General features: G+C 43.6%; 1 protein-coding gene across 2 annotated transcripts in view; it reads left to right on the forward strand.

Moving 5' to 3' along the window:
- IFT52 (intraflagellar transport 52) overlaps positions 1–14590 on the forward strand; it is a 33520-nt gene extending 18930 nt beyond the window's left edge. For both annotated transcript variants that reach the window (XM_035006350.1, XM_035006351.1), the window contains 7 exons: positions 20–106; positions 1454–1522; positions 4725–4879; positions 9274–9361; positions 10393–10501; positions 12528–12673; positions 14315–14590. In XM_035006350.1, the coding sequence (XP_034862241.1) occupies positions 20–106; positions 1454–1522; positions 4725–4879; positions 9274–9361; positions 10393–10501; positions 12528–12673; positions 14315–14362 (702 nt within the window). In that variant the 3' untranslated portion in view covers positions 14363–14590. The remainder of the gene's footprint in view (positions 1–19; positions 107–1453; positions 1523–4724; positions 4880–9273; positions 9362–10392; positions 10502–12527; positions 12674–14314) is intronic.
- Positions 14591–16194: the final 1604 nt, after the last annotated feature.

Below are 16194 nucleotides of genomic sequence, written 5' to 3' on the forward strand. Positions count from 1 at the left end.
ACTACTTTGTCATTGACAGAACCAAGGTGGGAAGCTGGCAGTGCTTGGCTCATGTCACATGTTCAGTGACCAATATTTGGATAAAGAAGAAAACAGCAAAATCATGGTAGGTTCTTCTCTTTCATTACATTAATGTATAATGTGTATGATTTTCATGTCATTAAAAAAAAAATACTGCTAAGGTCATCTATTCATTTAAAACCAGATCTTCAGGGACACCTGGCTGGTTCAGTCAAAAGAGCATGCGACTCTTGATCTTGGGTCATGAGTTCGAGCCCCACATTGGCTGTAGAGATTACTAAAACAAACAAACTTTAAAAAAATTAAAAAGTAAAAAATAAAACCAGCTCCTCAGAACCCATTATATGCCTGCCACTAAGAATACACGGTTGAGTCAGGCACAGTCCCTGCTTTGAAAACATTTATAGTACATTGAGAGAATGTGAGAGACAGAGACGTAAATTTAGAAGGATGTGGTGAACGTTTTTAAGCATGCCAGCTTGGGGTGGGAGCCAATCTTGGAGGAAAGGTGAGGAGCAGGCTCAACCAGGGCCTCATGTATAAAGCCCAGAAACTTGAACTTTCTGCAGGAAGCTATGGAGAGCCCTTGTAGAATGTCCAGCAGCCTTGGGCATAGTTAGATATGTGTTTCAGAAGGACTCCTCTGTCAGGCATGTGGAAGGTGAGAGGGAGGAGGCAACGTGAAGCCAGTTAGGAGGTCGGCAGAGTCAGCCAGCCAAGAGGGGACGATGACCTGAGTGAAGGTAGTGAAGGGGGGAATGAGGAGGGGGCCGGCCGGCACATGGTGTCGGGAGGGGTTATGACAGGACTGGTCGATGTGGGGAATAGGGGAAGGCACTGCAGTTGCTTGTCAGCATAGTGTGAAGGAAACATGTCTTGTGAAGGATGACAGATGGCGCATGCCAGAGCTGGACACTGGTGTGATTCTGTGACTCACTAGCCAGAGGAAGAAGGTCCCACTGAACTATTTCATTAATGAAACAAATTCTTTCAGCCTTAAGCACTGTTACTGTATTGAGAGATTGATTAAGATCTTGTTTCTGCAGAATCCACATGAAATTCTAGTCTCTAGACACATTCCAGGGGCATCTAGATATAGTCTACCCTTAAGTTCAGAGTGTCATTGGCACATTTAAACAGGGGTTGTTTCAGGATCATGAGCAAGTTTTAATAAATTTTGGCCTGTGGTTAAAAGTGAAAGTGCCCTAAGATAAATGCTCAATTTCCAATGGTAAAAGTGGCATTAGGGTTAGGAAAACTTTGACATTTTCATATGATTTCACCAAGAGAAGGGTAGCTACTCTTTTTTGAAACACTGCTATGTAGTCTCTTTCCCTTTATCATTTTTTCTTGGTTGATTTAATTCTCTAGTCCTGCCTTGGTTTTCTCAAATAACCAAGTGTCTAATTCTGTGTTTATTTTTTAAATACAGGATGTTGTTTTCCAGTGGCTCACAACGGGAGACATCCACCTAAACCAGATAGATGCTGAGGACCCAGAGGTAGGGGCTGTGAATCATTAAAAAACTTTGAAGGGAAAAAAAAAAAAAAAAGGCACCACTTCCAACAGTTTCAAAGGAATATGTATTTCTTACTTTATCTGTAAGACAGATGGAAAGAAGTGATGCTTTTAGGGGTGATGAAGCCCACATTATAAAAAATAATAAATTAAGAAATTATAGAATTAATTGGGATGGGAATCCCTCTCTATGTATATGCTACCTGGCCAAACTTTCAAAATCATTATCTGTAGAGAAATACTTCTTTCAGAAATACGAAGGATATAAAAATAATTTTTGTGAATAAACAAAGGTCATCAAAATTTAAGTTTTAAACTATAATTTTGGTGTCTTTAGGACAATATTCCTAAAGGCATTAGGATCCTATTTATCAGGCGATGGAGAGTGAGACCAGTGTGGGAATAGGGCCAGTAGCTTGCCTTCCAGGTCCCACTCCACTCTGGCCCTTGCACCTCAAGCAGGCTATTTCTGGCCTTTTTTCATCTTGGTTTTCTCATCTGTGAAGTGGGGATGCCAGTACCTGTACTCTCTGTCTCACAGGATGATTGTGAGGCCTCAATTAATAGATGTATACTGACTAACCAAATTAAAAGGTATAGGAAGTGATATAGCTGTCAGACTTCTTAAAACTCTTGTATTTATTATATACAAGCACCAGGTATCATATATCTTCACATAAATCATCTTATGTAATCTTTACAACAGCCTTGGGAAGGAGATGGTCTTATTCTCATTTTAGAGATGAGGGAACTGAAATTCTCCAAGATTGCAATTTGCCCAAATAGCAAGTAACTGCAGAGTTGGGACCCAAACCCAGCTCTCTTGATTCAAAGTCTACTTGTTCTATAATTGCTTCTCTGTTTCTTTCCTCCTTTCCTCCTTCCTTCCTTTCTTTTCTTTTTTTTCTCTCTTTCTCTTCCTTTCTTCCTTCCTTCCTAAGATTTATTTGTTCATTCATTCCTTTATTTATTTTTCTAAGATTTATTATTCATATTATTCATTTATTTATTATTTATTCTCAGAGAGAGAGAGAGATTGCACAGGCAGGAGGGGCAGAGGGAGAGAGAGAGTCCCAAGCAGACTCCCTGCTGAGCACAGAGCCCACGCGGATCTTGAGACCACAACCCGAGTTGAAATCAAGAGACGCTCAACTGACTGAGCCACCCAGGCACCCTGCTTCTCTGTTTCTTAAACTCTGAAGTGTCAGGAAAATGATTTCCTGGCTGTGGGTAGGTAGCAGGGAGTGGGCGAGAAGATGGTCAGAAATGGTGGCCTACTGCCTGCTTCCTCCCTCAGCTGAGGGTGTGGCCTCCCAGTCGTTGACTTGGGTTAGGAAACAGGAGAGCCCTGTGTCTAAAATATTCCCTCATGTGGAAACATGAAATGTATGGATATTTTGTTTAAATTCCTCCCAAAAAGTGATATAAACCCCCCTAAGAAAAGAATTGGAGGACAGTCAGGAATTCACTTTTCAGATCTCACAGGACCCAAGTCTTGAGTGGATTGTGACTTGGTCAGCTGCCAGTCCTAGTTAGTGTGGGGGGTCAGGGAAGCAGCCGCATCGGCTCCTGGTCTGTGCGGCCGCCTTGCTCTTACTCAGTTTCTGTCATTCCTGTTTCCTAGCTGAGGAAGTGGAAGTAAGTACGTTCTTCAAGGTCCCTGCCGAGACTGATCTCTGGCTAGCCATTACTAATGTCCATGTCAGGCTGATTCTGGAGCCCATCGCTTTTCTGCTGCTCTCTTGTTCACTGTGCTCTGCCTATGACATGGGACTGGTTCTGGAGGGCCATGTCAATAGGGCACCAGAGGAAGATGGTGTCGCCATGGCCTTTCTCTAAAAGCACGTGGTTTCATGTAGTTCTGCACGGGAGACCTGGCGCAAATGTCCTTTGTGTTGTAAGGCTCTGGAAAGTAAAATTCTGGACCCAGTAACACTGCAAAGTAAGAAATTCTGAATATCCAAACTTCTGTGATTTCGGATCGAATCTTATGTTGGAGTGGGTTTCAAACCCAAATAACAGTTCAGTTTCAAATGATACTTAATAAAATGTAGCTCAATAAAGAGCTGAGGGGATTTCCATGACAAGTTTTAACCTCCAAATCTGCCAGGAAGTCATGAAAACCAGTGATCTTGGGAGTCCTCTTAGTTTCTGCCTGGACATCGAAGGCCTTGATAGTTTCCTGAACTAGGATTGTGTAGCAGGTCTCTGTGCAGAGATGCGAACCAGCCTCAGGACCTTTGGGATTGCTGGGCCCTTACCCATCCTCCTGCTGCGTTTAGGTGCGTGTCCTGGTGCGGTCAGTGCCTCTGTGATTGCTCTCACCTCCAATCCCCATCCTGTTAGCGGGGTGAAGCCTCTAACACAAAGACTGCAGGGAAAAGCAGTTATTTATTTATGTTCCTCTCCTGTTCCTTATCTAAAAAAAAAAAGTTTGAAGATTAGAGGAGTTTTTTGACTCTTGGTATATAGAAAAAGTGAGCCTGTTTGTCTAGGCTTATTTCTGTAATGCTCAGGCATGTCTCCTCCCGTGCTGGCCCTGGAGAATATAGAACACATTGTTGTGGGGACCCCAGAGGGCAATTAGGAATAAACTTCTTGTTGCCAGCATGCATTTATTTAAAGTTAAATGTACTTTTTGAGTAGGTAATAGATTCACAGTTTGGAATTCAAAAGCATACACAATGAACAGTTTCCCCCCTGTCTTTGTCCAACCACTTTGTTCCCCTCCCCAGTGACAGCAGTCTTAGCTGTTTCTTGTATGTTCTTCCAGAGATATTTTATACACATATAAGTAAATATGTGCGTGTATCTCCTTTCCCCTTGTTTTACACAAATGGTATATAGACACTGTATTCGCCACCACCTAGTTTTAAAAATTAGCAATACAGTTGATTGCTGACCACTCAAGATCAGTGATCATGAAACTAAAAGGAGGCCAGTCAGTGTGCTTGTTTCTCCACCTGTGTTCAGTACCGCGTGAGGAATTACAGAGTTGGATTTAGCCAGCATTGGGGTTTAGCCAAGTGACTTTTGTTCCTCTTTCCACATGAAGTGGTTTGTTTAAGGTTTAGTTGTTAGTGACCAGGAATAGTGAAATCTCTTGGTAAGAGAGTAGAAATACTGCGGACTTAGGCGAAATTCTCACTCCCACTGTGCTGTTTGAACCCTCTTGTGGCTTTCAGATTTCCGACTACATGATGCTGCCCGACACAGCCACCCTGTCAGAGAGGCTTCGAGTGTGTCTCCAGGAGGGCGATGAGAACCCAAGAGACTTTACCACCCTCTTCGACCTGTCCATTTACCAGCTGGATACCACCTCCCTCCCCAAGGTCATCAAGTCAGTACCTGTAGCTCTCAGAGCTGCCCTGCACTCCATTCTGAGTGTTTGGTTTGAAAACCTGAGCCTGGGGACAGGAGTTAGGGTCATGGCCTATGTGGTGTGCAAAACATGTTCTCAGGTCTGTGATGAGGCCAACAAAGACAGTTGGGAAAATTGGGGTGGGGGTAGATGGAGAGGAAACTGCGGTAGCCTGTTGTGTTCGAGGCTCCATATCAGGCATTTAGGGTGACCAACGTGTTCTGGTTTGCCTGGGACTTCTGGTTTTAGCATGGAGAGTCCCATACCCCAGGAACCCCCAGTAAATTGAATAGGGTAGGCGAGGTGCCCTGCAGGCACCCCACATTGTTACTTCCACACCGTACTTCGTTTGTCCTCTGAATCACTTGCCAGATTTCCAGCTGAGGAAACTGGTTTAGGGAGGGTCAGGTCTTCTCCCAAGGTGGGAGCCTGAATGCCTTTCAGACCAAGGCTTTCCCCTGTTTGATTGCCTGCCCTGTTGCCTGCTCGTCATTGTTGTCCATTCCTAATGACAGGGACAGGGACCGAGGCCAACATCTTCAGCATCTTTGGCCTGACATGGGGTCTACATCTGAATAAACCAAAGGCTGAGTGTCTGACTTCCTACTGCTGTCTTTAGGTTCAAGTTCCCCAAATACTGACTGAGCTCCTCCTGTGCCAGGCACTATGTCCAAGGTTAATGGTTTTATGGAGGAGACGGACAGAGACTGTGAGGCGAAGTTATTGTATTAATGTCAAATGTGAAATATAAACCTGGAGGCCATGGGCATAATGAAGCGGGAGAATTTGACTCACTGCAGTGAGCAGGGAAGACTTATGAAAGGGGGGCCCTTGTAGCTAGGCATTGGTTATTTCAACAAACATTTTTGGGGGGCCTTGTGTCTGCTTGGCACGATGCTGGGTGCTCCACCGTCAGGGGTAAAGAGGCTTCAGGAGCTGGCAGGGATGTTCAGAGAGACAGCTGGGCAACGATGTAGCTTCTATGGGCAAAGCCCGCATGTTCACACGTGCACGCGTGTCCAGGTAAGGAAGTTTATTCCTAATTGCCCTTTGAACTGCATGTAGCCTTGACTTCGAACAAGGCCAACTTAATAGTTGAAAACTTGGTCCTCTGAAGTGCCCTGCAACAATCTGTTCTGTGTTCTCCAGCCCGCACTTGAGGAGACACCCTGCCCATTACTGAAATAAGAAGCCAAGGCAAACAGCCTGAGGCTCAGGGCAAAGGCCAGATTTGTGAATGGGATGCTAGTAAAGACCTCTAGGAGAGAAACTTGATTGACTCTGTGTTTTCTGAAACCAGACAAAACGATGCCTTGCAGCAGTTTGTATAATTAATTGGAAAACAGAAAAAGTAGAAGTGAAGAAACCGGCTAGGAGACTGTTAACAGCGGACTGGAGGGTTGACTGGCAGGACTGGTGGGAGCAGTTCCTGTGGTTCCAAGTGGTGTTTGGTAAGAAAGAATCAGGAGCCACGGGCCGTGCATGGAAGGCTATGACGGTGAGGTCAGGGGCGGGGGTTTCTCCCTTGAGGGTCTGGGCGGTGCAGGCGACTAGTGCTCATGCTGTGGGGAGAGGAGAGAGAAAGAAGTTCTGCTCTGCCTCCATCTGATGGCGCTGAGAGGTTGCCCAGTGAAGAGTGTAGGCCAACCCACCAGGGTTAAGTGTAGATGATGAAGAGGCCTAGATAAGGTGAGTAGAGAAGTGGGGGAGGGGCTGGGGACCCTCAGGAGCAGCCCTGGAGTGGGGATTGGGCTAGAGACAGGGCTTCACAGCTGCCCTGGCTTTCAAGGCAGAAGAGGAGGGCCTTTGACAAGCTGGGGAAAAGCAGCTGGAGGGGCAAGGGAGCATGAGCCTCAGCGGAGTCCCAGGAAGCCAAGGGAGGCAAAAGAACAGGGAAGCGGGGGTGATCTGGAGGTGGGCCCATGGCTCCTCCTCTGCCGTTTTTGCTGTTCTCAGAATAACAAGGCACCTGGGGCTGCTCCTTCAGCCAGTTACAGTCCATCTAGCTTCTGCCTTTAGTTTGGTCTGCTTCTCTCCTGATGCGGTTTATTAGATCAGGCCACTGTGACTGTGCTTTGGCATTGAATGCAGGCTTGACTGGAACCATGTTATTTTAGTGCCAGCAGAGTCAAGTATTGTAGATATTTTGGAGCTTGGACGTCTCTTTTAATTGTATTTATCGTTCATACCATAGCAAAGGACAGTAGTTACAGGCCAGTTTCCATATGGTGCTCCTAGGTATTCTCATATTTGCTAGTAACATCTTTTGAATGCAGTGTCTTTTTTTCTGGGTAAAAATTCGATTAGTCTTTAAATATTTATGTAGTCTGTAGAATGTTGCTCTGTAGTAACTTCATTCGTCCATCTGCTATTTATCAATGTCTGTGGGGGTGAGGAAGAGACTGTGGAGTCCCTGCCTTCTGAGTTCACGGGCTGATGGGTTGGGGACTGAGACACAGAGTGATAAAAACGCAGTGCCACAGGTCAGGCCAGAGTGTTCTGGAAATAGCTTTCTGAATTAGGTTTTCTTGGTTTTAAGATTAGTTTCTCCACCCATCCCCCACCCCCATCAAGAATGCGCTTGCCCTTGGCTAATAGGTGGAGGAAGATTTGGGTAGGCGGTGAGCTGAGCGAGAAAGGGTTGAGGCAATGGGACTTGTTTTATTGTTCCCACAGGGCTTCAGTATAGCCGGCTGCATGTAGGGACAGAAAGCAGAAAATCATGGGTGGGATGGCAGAGGCCAGGGCTTGGCAGCAGGATTCTTTGTGTGCCAGTGGTGGGACCTTTAGCTTAGATACTGCCCTTAACGACATTCTGCCTTCAGTATAGACTGAGTCTTGGGGCCTCTGGTTGGCAGGGATTGGCCAGCTCAGAGTTCTAATCTTGTCTTTGTTCCTTCTTAACCATGTGACCCTGGGAAGCTGTTTCATCTCTATACCTCTGCTTCCTTTTCGTAAAAGATTATACCCCCAGTCCAGGGTTGTTTTGAGCATTAAGTGAAATAAGTTTAAGTGCCTACCACAGGGTCAGGCATATGTGACATGCAACAGGTGCTCTGTTCTCTCCATAGGGATCTTCTGCACTGCCAGGAAAGCTTCTCCCCAGGCACCTGGGAATAGTGAGGAGGTGATGGAAATAAGCTCAGCTAAGCGCCTTTCTTCAGTCACAGACCTCTTTCCTTTCCAAAATCACCCATCCACAGAAGCAGGCATGAACTTTGTCTACACCCTTTGGTATTTGCTTGTTCAGCTTAATTTTAAAAGGTCACAGATGTGTATATAGTTTAAATTAGGTGAGTATATTTTAATATGCCTCATTCCCAGAGGAGTTCAGCCCGCTTACAAAATTATGTACAGTACAAAAGCATAAAAGCAAAGTTTGAGAGAATGGAGGCAGAGGGGAAGCCACAATCAAAAAGAAACACAGGGGTAAGATCAGCACTTGACTCTGAACTCCTCACTAGCACTGTCCCCCTGCTGTGCCCATGCTGGCTGCCCCAAGGTCCTGTGAAAACCCCTCGCACCCTTATTCCTGGTCTCCTTGCTCTTGCCTCTTCCTGGGATACTTGTGAAAGTAAGTACATGACTTCTCCCTCCCTTTCACTCAGGGCTTCTCTGACAGGCTGTACCCCATGCCTCCTCCCTGTCTCTGTCCATCTCTCCTGGTTTGTTTTTCTTCTCAATACATATTGATACCTGGCATCTTAGGTTTTGTTTCTTGTGTGGCTCTCCTCATGTAGAATGTAAGTTCAGGAGGCTGCCTTGGTCTCTTGTTTTCACCATTGCTGTTCTCCTGATGTATAAAACTGTCTGGTACATATTCAGTAAATATTTGCTGAGTGAATGAGCACACAGGAGTGTATATTACAGGGACAGCTCGGTCGGAAGAGCATGTGACTCTTGATCTCGGGGTCGTGAGCTTCAGCCCCATGTTGCGTGTTGAGATTACTAAAAATAAATAATTAAAAAGAAAGAAAGAAAGAAGTGTACACTGTACAGATCTGTTCAGTTGCCAGAAGCCGACTTTAGATTTGACTCCTGTCTCTTGGTTGTAAAAACAAGGAAACAGAGTGAGTTACAAGATCCACATTGTCCACTGGGTAAAAATAAAAAGCCTGTTTAGGAGAATCCTGATATGAAACTTGAAAGAACTTTCCCTTTCAGTTCTCAATATAGTTAATGCCATACGATACAGTAGAGAAGATTCACAAAAGGATCATTATATTACCTATAACAATGCATTTTGTGTGTTTTTCTACAAAAGTGTTGAACCACCTGATTTGATGGAGAAGAGCACAGAGTGGTCAGTTAGATGGCGCTTTGCCACAGTGTCTCATGTTGATCCTTGCTTTTGTGTCTTCTTATTAACACAGGGCCCACGAACAGCTAAATGTGAAACATGAACCTCTCCAGCTCATCCAGCCTCAGTTTGAGACGCCGCTGCCAGCCCTTCAGCCAGCGGTGAGTAGGTGTGCTTGCCCTTACCTTGCCAACTAGGCCATCAGCTGGGTTCTTCCGCCAAGCATGTGGATATGTACACCTTATGTTACAGCAGTTCTCACAGAGTCACATTGCTCTGGCTCTGAACAGGCAGGGACCAGACCATTAGTATTCTGTAAGGCCTTCCACTGGCTGTAGCTCCCAACCGAGAGATCAAGGGTGTGGACTTTGGTGGCTGTTAAGCATTTCCCATCTTGTGTAGTTGGAGGGCCTATATGAGAGGAGAAGTCCTTGGTGAAAAGGAGGAAATGGTTTGTACTGCAGCTTTCCAGGCAACAGGTGCTCAGGTTCATGGCACAGATTCATAGCGCCCTGGGCCGGGGGGGGGGCAGGTGTTCACAAGTTACTTTCAACATTCCAGTCCAGCAGGAACTCACCTTACCTTCAAAACCATCCTATCCCACCACATTCTGGAATGTTATGAACTACTTGGCTTCATTTTGGTAGCTTGAAGTGGGCCATGGTGGGAGTATTTACATTGCAGAAAACGACAAAGGCTACAGAGCAGACCTGTGTGTTTTGTCTTGAAAGCTGATAGTGCAACATTTCTCAGCACACCACTGGCTCATACCTGTGAATTCTGGCTCCAGGTTTAGCACTTTCTACATGAATCTATAGATCTGCTTCCCCAATTTCTGTCCCTAATGAACTCATGGGTAAATGAGAAACACATTGTACAGAGAAACGTTCAAAACAAATAAGCCTAATCAGCCCCAAGCTTTCGTCCTTGCACAAGTTAATGGGAACTGGTATGTCAGTTTGATCGGTTTAGGGGTGTTTTAGTTTAGTGCTGGCTCTGCTTGTTTTTTTACATTGGGCTAGTCATCTCGCTTGATATGGTCTAATGGGTTAGGGCAGGAGGAGGTGATGGGCATTTGGGTGGTTCATCCCAGGGAAGAGCTGGGAGTTGGCTTCTCATTTCCCTTCCATCTTATCACTGCCAGTTATGGCTTTGCATATGTTCTTTCATGAAAGACCTTATTTCCTTTTAGGTTTTCCCTCCCAGTTTCAGGGAATTACCACCTCCTCCGCTGGAGCTATTTGACTTAGATGAGACGTTCTCTTCTGAGAAGGCCCGCCTTGCTCAGATTACCAATAAGTGTAAGTTTGGCCAAATTTTTGTTTGTTTTCTTTTGTAAGTTTTACTTAATTGTGAACTTCTGAAATCTGCCATGAGAGAAAGCTAGAGTTTGTTCAGGGGGAACAAAATATGAATGGCAACATAAAATGACAGTTTCCGTTTGTTTCACATAAGTGATGTCGATCATTTCTCTTGGGCCACTTAATTCAGTGACTTAGAACATGCAAAGCAGAAGCCAAGGTCTCAGCTTTAATCCCTGTAGGTCCTTAGTTCTGACCTACTGAGTAACCAGAGGATGGATTCTGACCCTGGCTGCCGCTTAGCAGATCTAGGTCATTGGTCATAGGAGCAGTTAAATAAGAAACCTAAGTCAGGGCCAAAAGAATTATAGAGACTTCAAACTGGAAGGGATCCTGGAAGGAGTTATGTGTGCCCGCCTTGACATGTGGATGAGGACATGAGGCCCCAAGCCACACAGCTGCATGGTGAGTGGTTCTCCTGACTCCGAGCTCACTGCTCCTCCTGAGATACCCTGCCTCCAGCAAAGCAAATGGGCCTGCACACATGTGCTCAGGGGCATAAAATTACCCATCCATTTTGAGGCATTAAATTCCTGGGAATCTAATCTAAGGAGATAAGTGAAGGTACACAGATGACTGCTATGTTATTTATTTTTAAGATTGGGAATAAAAATTATTTAAACAATTGGACTTAGTGTTCACTAGCAGAGGAATGGTAGTAAATTATGTCACATTCATTTGATGGGACAACATGTCATTATAAAAAAGGTTTCCAAAGTCCAGGAAGTGACACTGATAGAACTTAAGTGAGAATCCTAAGTGAAGAAAGGCAAGATAGAAAGTTGCATGTTCAGGAGGTTCCTAACTATGTGAAAAACATCTGTATGTGCCCAAAGACCAGGAAGGAGTATGCAAAAATGAAAACAGTTCAGTGTGAAGCACCTTCACTGCATCTGTCTTCTGTGTCAGGCATTGTGGGAGGTGCTGAGGACTCAAAAATTAGCAAGACATAGTGATTGGTCCAGTAGAAATAACAGACCTGTGAAGAGTCAGATGCTTTGATTCAGCACTTCTGTTTCTAGCAATTTATCCTATTGAAATCCTTGTAGAAAGAAACAAAAAAATATAGCTATAGATATATTAATTGTAGCATTAAAAAAACTGGCAGTAGTCTAATGCCCCATCAGTAGAGGGATCCGTTTTTAAAAAATATGAAATACAGTGAAATATTATACATACATCTGTTAAAAGAAAGATACAGAGCCTAAGCTTTCATATGACATGTCCATGGTACCTCGTTAAATGATGAAAGCAACTTACAGAGCTACTGTAGTTTGATCCCAATTGTTTACACATATGTAAATTCATAAGCGCACATGGCAGTAATTACCTTAGGTGGTATTGGTGAGGATAGAGTTAGAGCAAGAGAATTTTGGTTTGAATATTCTAATAAAAATTTACATTTCTATAATTTTTAAAAATGTACATTCAGAAGGGGAAACAAAGAAAGGAATTATAGTCTAGTGTAAGAAGGGCTGTAATAGCTATCCGTCCTTGATATCGGGCTGCTGGGGATGGCTGCACAGAGATATGTTATGGATGGAATTATGAGTGATTTTTTTTCTTCTTCAATTTCCTTTTCTATAATATTGCTGTAATAAATGCTATTTAAAATACCCATATGCCCCTCTCATAATGGTCCTTGCTGCAGAGAATGGTAATTTGATTTCCTACTAGTTCTTCCTGTTCTTTGTAATGTAGGAATGCTGGCTCTGGGAGTAGTAGAGTCAGAACAAGTCCAGCTTTATTCTAATTAGAAGTGTCACACTTTTGTCCTAATTTATAAAAGCAGCACATCAGAGATCTCTTTAGTTTGTTTAAGTCCTGCGGTCACATTACCCTAGGAAAAGGTGAGTGATCTTGAGAGGCAAAGGAATCTGACGAGGGGATACTTAAACCACAGTAAGTTTGTATTTGGGGAAGGACAGGAGATAAGGGTTCATCTGACTGCCCCAACTGTGCCTAGGTACTGAAGAAGACCTGGAATTCTATGTCAGAAAATGTGGTGACATTCTTGGAGTAACCAATAAACTACCAAAGGACCAACAAGATGCCAAACATATCCTTGAGCACATCTTCTTCCAAGTGGTGGAGTTCAAGAAATTGAACCAGGTAGAGCCTAGAAATCCCACTGAAGTGGGAGCCCTTCGAGTACTGGTATCTTCCCTAAACTGGACTTCTCGTGTTTTGTTCATTCATTCCACAAGGATTTATTAAGCATCTACTAAGTAAACAAAACAGACAACGATCCCTGCACTTATGGAACTTCTGTTCTAGCTGGAGGAGCTAGACAGTAGACTAAACATAGTATGCTACAAGATGATGGTATAAAAAAGGTAGGGCAGGGATCAAGTGTGCTGAATGTGGCAGTATTAAATAGGGAGGATGGTTAGGGTAGGTCTCACTACAAAGGTGACATTGGAGCAAAGACCTGAAGGTGTTCAGGGATTTCGCCATGCAGATAGCTGGGAGACAAGTGTCCCAGACAGAGGGAAGACCTGTGCAAAGTCCCTGAGGCTGGGCTTTGCCTGGCATGTTTGTGGCATAGCAGTGGTGTCAACCCGTGTGGTTAGAGAGACCTGAGCAAAGGTTAGAGAAGCCGCCACGTGGTCAGCACCTTATGTCGGAAATCATCATTCTCTGGACTGAGGACCAAGGACTTTAAAATTATGCCTGGTCTTCATTTTGTCTATCTCCTGATGAGATTTCTAAAATTAAATGTTCAGCCACTATTGGTAAATGGGCATTTATATACTCCTGATGGGAGAATAAATTTGTCCCACTTTTCTGGAGATCTGTTTTATAATATTGTTCAAAAGCCCCCAAAATGTATATACCTTTGACACGGTAATTCTAATCCTCAGAATTTGTTGTAGTAATATAATCCTGAACGTGTATAGATTTACCAACCAGGATGCTCAGGGTAGCATTGTTTTAATAGAAGAAGAATCTTCATCAGTAGGGAACTGGTTAAGTACCTAGGGTATATCCATAAGATTAAAAATGTTTAGAAGAATGTTTAAGGACTTGGAAGACATTCAGGATATAGTAAATGGGGTTGCGGGGGGGAAGGGCTATAAAACAGTATAAAGAGAAGAGACTATTTTTCATATACATAGATGTGGGTGTGTGCATATGTATATATGCCATCCATTCATTCTACATACATACGTACGTATGTACATGCTTAGTTTAGATGCTGAGTGGAAAGGTTAGATCCTCTACTGGCAGGGGCTGGCTCTGCTCGTACTCATGGTGCTAGATGTTGGGGCTGTTGTAGTGAACAAGATGAATGCGGCCTTTGCTGTCTCTTTCTGAGCCACGTGCTGTAGGGGGAGACAGGAATACTATATGGGTAATTACAGTGCTCTGAGATAAATGGCATGAAGGGAACCCAGAAGGGAGTTGATTTAACTGCTGGAGCACTGAAATGTGGGATGGGGCTCCGGTAGGTTCTCAACAGTACTCACGCTGCTGGCAGGGCAGAGACAGGCCCCTAGGGCCAAGGTAAGTAGTCTGGTGTGGTCTTTGCATTGGTGCCTTCAACTGTATTTGCTCCCCACTCCTTGTGGATGGTGGGCAGTAGTCAAAAGCCCTGTCCTGATAGTGAAAACTTGATCCTTCAGCTGGATTCAGCCTTCAAGCCAGAGATTACCTGTGTCCCAATTAATGATTCAGAATCTTAAAGTGCAAAACACCAGAGTTCACATTTCATACTGAAATACTAAAATTCTGTCTTACTCCCTTATCCAGGAACATGACATTGATACAAGTGAACCAGCATTCCAGAACAATTTCTGAGGACCCTGCCTCTTGAAGCATCTTCTGCCTCCTGATTCTCTTTGTAAACTATTTTTGAATTCTTCAACTCCTTATCAAAATTGTCTGTACACTCTTTACCCCATGAGTTGTAGGTCGGTGCATCTCCTGTAGTGCCCAGATAGATATAACATTTCTAACAAGATCCTTATGTGAGATACATTCCATTTTTAAAATTAAACCTGACTGAATCCCTACTTTTATAATTTATGAAAGTCTTTCACTGAAGTCTTTTCTTTGAACTCTAGTTCTGAATTTGAGTCTCTTTTATCAAAGGCATAAATAACTGTCAAGCTTATGAATATTGTTCAGCTTTTGGACTAACTCAGGATATAAAACAACCCACAAGGTGTTTGCCCCATGTGCCTAATGCAAAAGATAAAATAGTAGACCAGATACCTTCCTTACATGGATCACTCACCCCTTCGTCTCCCAGCCGTCCATAGGACACAACCACTTGGAGGCTGTCGTGTCTACCCATACTAGGTCACCCTCCTCTGAGCTCTTGAAGCACTGAATTCCATCATCATTTGGGTTATAATATGATCATCTGTCCCAAGGTCAATGGGAGACTGTACCTGCTGGAATGGGGCAGCTGATGTGGAAATGCACAGCAGTGTACTGGATATACTGGGAACCAGCTTTAGGGAACCCTGAAAGCCAGATACAAGATTGCAGAACTAATGCCAGTGTGTAAGGGATGTGATGCAATGGGAACAGCTTAGCTAGTGGGTTCTATACAGATGGCAACTATGGAAGGAAGGCCATTTACAGAGAGTGTGATATAACCTCAAGAGGAAGTAATGGGGATGTGAAATGGTGCTGTTGTAGGAGAAGTGTCATTTTAAAAAAATTCTTATTAGGTGTCCCACATTCTGGATTTTTCTGATGGTTTCCTTATGGTGTCTATTACTCCATTATCTCCTTTCCTGCAAATTGAAGTTCGGTTTAAAGGCTTGACTGGCTTTGATTTAGACATTTTTGGCAAGAGTATCTCATAGCTGGTGCTGTGTATGTCAGATTGGTCCTCTATTAGTGAAATTAAGTTCAATCGACTGGTGAAAGTTTAAAAACACTGGGGTGTTTTTAAATTCAAACATGAAAAGTTAATGGACTTGAACAAATGTTTTAACTTCACTCTTAAAACACACACACACACACACACACAAAGATGATGGTAGCAGTCCTAGCAGGTAACAGCATAAAAATATTGGAGATTTTATGTGTTGAATTCAAATACGTCTCTGATGAGAGAAACTTGAGTGTCAAAACGAAGAGGAATAATGAGAAAGGGGAGCTAAAGTGTTGGGGACAAAGGTCTCTCTCCCCAAGACCAAGAAGGAAAATTTGTGGTTCTTATGACTCATAGATCTACGGTGTGGCTTTTGCTAGGTAACTTCTTGTTTATAAAGCCAAGTATGAGGGGTTTTATTCAAACTCTGTTCCCTAAAATGTTCGAGAGCGCTACAAATATGCTCTAATGAAATTTTTTAAAATTAGGTAATACCAAGCACGGAATTGACAGATATTGAAAAGAATTTTACCCTCTTCAGCCACTGAAGTGGGTAAATTCAGTTCCCCTTTCTGCTACCAGTGTTATCAGTTTCTTCCGCTGACTTCAAGAGACAGGAAGAAATATTTACTTTGAAAATAATAATATATCTTGCTTATACCAAATTTTACCGTGAAGCCCACCATCGTTTTATCCTAGCGCTCTACTCCTACAGCTCACAATCTACCTGGGAGAGAAATTAACTTCGTAGAGTCGCAAATGGTTACAGGTTGCACGAAGGAAACTTGGAGCGTCAGGAGCC

Source organism: Mirounga leonina, unplaced genomic scaffold (genome assembly GCF_011800145.1).
Source record: "Mirounga leonina isolate KUSES-001 unplaced genomic scaffold, KU_Mleo_1.0 Mir_150, whole genome shotgun sequence".
In the NCBI taxonomy this organism is placed as follows: Eukaryota; Metazoa; Chordata; class Mammalia; order Carnivora; family Phocidae; genus Mirounga; species Mirounga leonina.